This window comes from Mastomys coucha, unplaced genomic scaffold, assembly GCF_008632895.1.
Source record: "Mastomys coucha isolate ucsf_1 unplaced genomic scaffold, UCSF_Mcou_1 pScaffold7, whole genome shotgun sequence".
Classification (NCBI taxonomy): domain Eukaryota; kingdom Metazoa; phylum Chordata; class Mammalia; order Rodentia; family Muridae; genus Mastomys; species Mastomys coucha.
The window spans coordinates 25627490-25633868 of record NW_022196913.1 but is presented as its reverse complement, the minus strand read 5'-3'; the positions used below and the strand labels follow the sequence as shown (position 1 = coordinate 25633868).

The following is a 6379-nucleotide window of genomic DNA, read 5'->3' as shown; positions in this document are numbered from 1 at the left end:
TGTGTGTTCTTTTGTAATTGGGTTACCTCACTCAGGATGATATTCTCCAGATCCATCCATTTACTTCAGAATTTCATAAATTCATTGCTTTTAATAGCTGAGTAGTACTCTATTGTGTAGATGTACCACAATTTCTGTATCCACTCCTCTGTTGAGGGACATCTGGGCTGTTTCCAGGTTCTGGCTATTATAAATAAGGCTGCTATGAACATGGTGGAGCATGTGTCCTTATTACATGTTGGAGCATCTTCTGGGTATATGCCCAGGAGCCTCTCCAGCATCTGCTGTCACCTGAGTCTTTTTTTTAAACTTTTTATCTCCTTGAGTAATGGTGTTAACTCCACTACACTTCCTTTTCTCCTCAAAGTATGATTCTGTATTGTTCTTGCTCTGTTTGCCCCTTTTCATTACAGATCTACAGATCTAAGAGTGACTGCCAGGAACCACACATCAGTCAACACTAGGCTGGCTTGAAATATTGCTGCCAATGCCTCAGGCAGATTTTTTTTGACATGAGCAGAAAGTAGGCACATTCGTCACCAAAATATCATAAGAAACATCTGTCACTTACTTATTAATATCTTCTCTTCTGAAACCTCTTGGGCCAGGTCATCAAAACCTAAATTGCCCTTAGCACTAATGTCTTCCATGTTCCTAGTAGTATGGCCCATTAAGCTCTGCTTAAAGCATTCAACTGCTTTCCTAACCCAAAGTCCACATTCCACCAACAAGCAGCATGGTTAGAACTATCATAGCAATACCCCGCTCCCTGGTACCAGCTTCTGTCTCAGTCAGTGTTCTGTAGCTGTGAAGAGACACCATTACGAGAGCAACTTTTCTAAAACTTTTCTACAGTTTCAGAGGTCATTATGGTGGAGAGCATGGTGGCACGCAGGCACACATGGTGCTGGAGAAGTAGCTGAGAGTTCTATATCTGGACTTCCTGCAACGAGGACACATCTCCTAACTCACTGGTTCTCAACCTCTGGGTTGTGATTCTCTATCTCCAAAAATATTCACATTATGATTCATAATAGCCGCAAAGTTACAGTTAGGACATAGAAATAAAAACAATTTCACGGTTGGGGGTCACCACAACATGAGGAACTGTGTTAAAGGGCCGCAGTCTTAGAAAAGCTGAGGGCCACTGTTTAATCCCTCTTAGGTAGTTCCGCTTTCTTATGATCAAGCATTCTCCTCTGAGTCTATTGGGGGCCGTTCTTGTCAAACCATCACACCACCTTTAGTTCTTCATCCCATTTTTTTTTCCTTTTCTTTTAGCCACTGGTGAAAACCAGGGGAGGAACAGCCCCGGCCTTTGCCTCAGAGGAGTGGTCCCATCTGGTTCAGAGGAGGCTCTGTGGGAACTCAGGTCAGCAGGAGGTCATGAGTGTAATGTGTAAGGACAGACCCTGGCTGGCTCCACTTCTGTTTCACTCTTCCCATGCTTAACCCCACCCCTCCTTGGCTATTGGGAGCCCACACGTGCTACAGGTTACTGTAGCTTCACCCTGGCTTCTGCTGCAGACCTTTCATAGCCCTTGCCATTCTGCACCCTTCCGAGTCATGGTGTCCCTGTATTTAATTGTCCCTGTGACCATGGTTACTGTCCTTATGCACTTCCTGCCTCTGTGACTGCTTTGTGTCCTTTTCATTCCCACCCTGGTACCAGATAGCATGATACTTTAAGAAAGCCTTTCACACTTCAAAGAAGCCCTGTGAGTGCCTCTGCCTGACCCCTTCATCCCAGAGGGAGTTCTCCTTCCAGGGAGCACTACACAGTCCATGTCTAATGTCCCTTAAGTGTGCAGTGCCCTGTGGGGACCTCTTTCTATCTGTTCTGGCTCCTTAATTGGCCTTTCTTATTATCTTCTCATGCTGTGCTACATTTTCTTCTTTTGGGGGTGAGGGGTGGGGGAAGGGGTGTTCTTTTAATTTGTTTGTTTAGAAACAGGGTCTCACTATGTAGCCTTGGCTGGCCTGGAAATCACTATATAGACTAGCCTGGTCTCAAACTCACAGATATCTGCCTGCCACAGCCTCCAACGAGCTGGGATTAAAGGCATGCATTCACCACACCCAGCCCCTGGGCTACATTTTCTAGGATTGCAAACATGCAATCCTGAGATATATGTTGATATTTTTGACTTGTTTTCATTGGAAACATTTATTCAATGCTCTGAGAGATTATTTTCTTTTATTTTTTTCTGAATTTATGGAATAATTATTCATTTAATTATAACCTATGGGATAATAATTAATGTATTGTTTTAACAGAAGAGTTGCAACTAATGATGGTTTTATTAATTTAGAACTGAATCCTTTTGAAGTAATGGTACAAGGTGGCAAGAACTCAAGAATACCCAACAGGGAAATGTTTTGTTCTGAGTGATTCAAAGCCTGCAGACATAGGACATTGGATGGAAGCAGAAAACCAGTAAGCCAAAGACTACTTCCCTGGAACAATGAAGACTGGGCATCTCTCTGCTTGGTCCTAAGACCCATGTCCTGTCAGTACGGAACAACTGCAAAGGCTCGAGGCAGTAGGGTCACCTCCAGCCTCCTCAGGACTGGCCTGCTTGATCACTTGTCCCTTGTATTTTCATGGAAGTGAAAATGGAGAAACCAAAAGGCAGACTTTTAGATAAGAATGAACTGCCATGACATTGGGAAGGATCTGTCAGAGCTGTGAGAGGACCTGGGTAGACAGGTAGGGACAGTCACAAGGAAATAGAATATGGAAAAACTAATTATGGTAGTTGGTGCTTCGTAAGTGTTGGTTGGGAGCATAGATGGATGCAACACACATCCTCTTAAAGCGAAAAGGGAAGGTTCCGATCCCAGGCAGATGGTTGGCTTCCAGTGAAGCGATTACCTTCTCAACAACTCGGTGAGAGAATGGGGCAAGCAGAAGGAAAGGTGAGATAATTAGCCACACCCACAGCAGGGGGTGGCGATTCTCAGTGTTTACACTTACTAATGTTAGGGAAACAGGAAGATAATTCTGAAATGAAATAAAAATCTTTCTCTTTTTTTCTTCTCCCTCTTCCTCTTCTTCCTTCTTCTTCCTCTGCCTCCTCCTCCTCCTTCTTGTAAGAAACCCAGGGCCTTGCTGCACTAAGCTATACCACAACAACCCCCAAAATAGAAGTATCTTGAAGCTAAAAGAAAGAAGAGTGACTTTTATAATTAAGCTGGTGAAGATGGAGCTAAGTCCCACTATAGGACAGGATGCGGCCACTCACTCAGCAGAGTTAGAACTGGAGCATTGGAAATCTACCATTTTGCTTGCTGGGTATATGTCTGTCAGATGCCAGAAACCATGATTCATAACACCGATTAGAATAAAAATGCTTTATTGTTTCATGTAGCAAACCCTATGAGTTAACTACAGTCTGCTGTAGCAGACCTGCTATGATTTCTGAGCTCCTGCCTCTGGCAGCCCCACGGTCCTCTTCCAGTCCCACATCCTAACCCTCTCTCTCCCTTACCTTCCTCTTCCCCATTTCTTGCTCCCAGAGCCTGACCTCACCATAGGTCTTAGAGTTTAGATCTCAGCATTGAAAGGCTTCCATGTCATGATGGAAGTCATAGTATCATAAGTATTGAGCCAGGTGTGGTGGCTCATACTTCTAATCCCAGGACTCACAAGGCTGGGGCAAGAAAATAGGATCGCCTTATTTCACGCTCAGCCTAGGCTGCAGAGTAAGTGCCAGGCCAACCTGGGCTACAGAGTGAGACTATGTGTCAAAAAAAAATTTTTTACTATTACTTAAAAAACAGCAGGGGCTGGAAAGATGATTCAGTCGTTAAGAGTTCTTGCTGCTCTTTCAAAGGACAAAAGTCCAGCTCCCAGCACCCACTGTGAGTGGCTTACAACTCCTTGTAACTCCAGGTCCAGGGGTTCTGATGCATCTAGCCTCCTTTGGCACCTGAGCTCTCATATACGTTACATACATGCACACACACACACACACACACACACACACATGTAATTTTAAAAATACAGTAAAAATCTTAACAACAGAAAACCAGCAAGATGGCTCAGCAGGTAAGAGTACTTGCCAGTCAGGTCTGAGTTTCATCCGAGGGTGCCATGATGGAAGGAGAGAACCAAGTCCCAAAAGTCGTCTTCTGACGCCACACATTAACCAGGTATTCATGCGCTTCATGCCCCAGAGCATAGAATAACCAATGAAATGTCGAGCTGACTCAGTAGCAGGTAAAGAGGGTCTGAGTTTGGTCTCCAGAACCCACGGGGAAGTCGAGATAAAATGTCTTTGCTAAGTTACTTTTGACTTCCACACAAGCAGCATGGCACACTCACACAATAATAATAAATAGCTTTAATTATGTCATAATTGTATAAGTATAATGAAATAATACTTTTCATCTTAATGTTAGCTTGCTTCCTTATAGATCCCACACAGATTAGCCCAACTGCAATAAATTTGAGCTTCTTCTTTGTTTCTCCTTAGAGAAATTGATCTACCACATGAATGTAAAGTTAAGGGGTGCTCAGTCCTTCCTTGCTCAGAAATCCTGTGAGTTGTGAGAAGACTTGGTAAATGGTCACCTGACTTCACAAGAGTGCATCCAAGAGCGGACAGGGACACTAGCGGGACACAGAGCCAACTAGCTTCAGAATGAAAGAGTGCCACCCCCAGAGGCCTGCCCAGCACAACACATGCCAAAAGCAGCGTGGAAGGTCTGCATTCTGCCCGGACAGGAGCCAGCTTCTCACACTCAACTCCACTATTAGTTAGGACTTTAGGAGTGAGTGCGAGATGGGGAGAAGTCAGAATGCCAAGTGCAGCAAACCTTTCCCAGGGAAACAGAGTAGGAAGTCAATCTCCCCTGAAAACGGTCCTACTTTGTGCTTATCACGTGTAGAAGAGATTTGGGGTGTTTTGTTTGTTTGTGACGTGTTCTTTTTTTCTTTCCCAGAGTTTGTGCACCCCACATTCCTTGCAGTACCACTTCCCCCACTGAAAAGGCAGTCTCCAGTTTGAACACTGTCAGGAGCTGCCACCCACCCTGTGACTCCTGGGCCAAGATGCACATTGTGTCCTTGCAGTGTGCCACTGGAGACATTACTCGGAAAGGGAGGGGAAAAGACAAATCTCGAGTGAGCGAGCCGCTCCAAGGCCTTGCGTTTCCTGATGATTCAGAGGCAGAGGAAGACATCAAGCCTGAGGTGCAGCCTGAGAGAAAGGAGCTAAAGGCATCTAGCGTCCCTGAGAAGAGCTGGGCTAAACGAGACATTAAGCCCAATTCTCCAAGCTGGTCAGCACTGGATTCTGGACATTTGAATCTTAAGAGTGAGAAGTTGAACCCAGTTGAGCTCTTTGAATTACTTTTTGATGACGAAACATTGAACTTGATTGTCAATGAAACCAATAATTATGCTTCTCAGAAAAATGTCAACCTGGAAGTCACAGTGCAGGAAATGCAGTGTGTGTTTGGTGTCCTGCTCTGCAGTGGATTTGTAAGGCATCCCAGGAGGGGGATGTATTGGGAAATCTCTGGTTCTGATCAGACCCTGGTTAGAAATGCAATTAGAAGGGACAGATTTGAATTAATTTTCTCATACCTGCATTTTGCAGATAATAGCTACCTAGATCAAAAAGATAAGTTTTCAAAATTGAGGCCTCTCATAAAGCAAATGAGTAAAAATTTCCTCTTGTATGCCCCCCTAGAGGAATACTATTGCTTTGACAAGTCAATGTGTGAATGCTTTGATAGTAACCAATTTCTGATTGGAAAGCCTCTTAGAATTGGCTATAACATTTGGTATGGTACAACTACACAAGGCTGTCTGGTTTGGTTCGAGCCTTACCAAGAAGACTCAGCTGTGGAAACAGATAAGGAGCTGGACCTTGGGCTAGCTGGGAATCTAATGAGCTTTGCTGATGTCCTTCTGGAGAAAGGCCACTATCCCTATCACGTGTGTTTTGATAGCTTCTTTCCAAGTGTTAAATTGATGTCAGCTTTGAAGTAGAAGGGAGTGAAGGCCACAGGATCGAGTCATGAAAACAGAACAGAAAAATGTCCACTTATATTCAGAACATATGACAAACACGGACAGGGGGTATTTTGATTTCAGGATGGAAGAAAATGAGATATTTTTATGCCTTTGGCATGGTGATGGCTTTATTAGTCTGTGTTCAAATGCTGTAGGCGTAGAACCAGTAAGTGAAGCAAGCTGTGTAGCCGACGATAAAGAGTTCCTTCAGGTGAGCCGACCATCCATTAAAGAGGTCCTTTAGGTGAGCCAACCATCCATTGTGAAATTATATGAGGAATGCAGGAAAGGTGTAGCTAAAATGGATCGAATTATTTCCAAATACTGGGTGGGATTAAGAAGTAAGAAGTGGTA

The 6379-nt window shown here is 44.1% G+C and overlaps 1 protein-coding gene across 1 annotated transcript in view; it reads left to right on the top strand.

Moving 5' to 3' along the window:
• Positions 1-5971, top strand: part of Pgbd1 (piggyBac transposable element derived 1) — an 18568-nt gene extending 12597 nt beyond the window's left edge. Inside the window, 2 exon segments of the mRNA XM_031359646.1 lie at positions 4975-5798; positions 5801-5971. Coding sequence (XP_031215506.1) covers positions 4975-5798; positions 5801-5868 — 892 coding nt within the window. The 3' untranslated portion in view covers positions 5869-5971.
• The last annotated feature ends 408 nt before the right edge of the window (positions 5972-6379 follow it).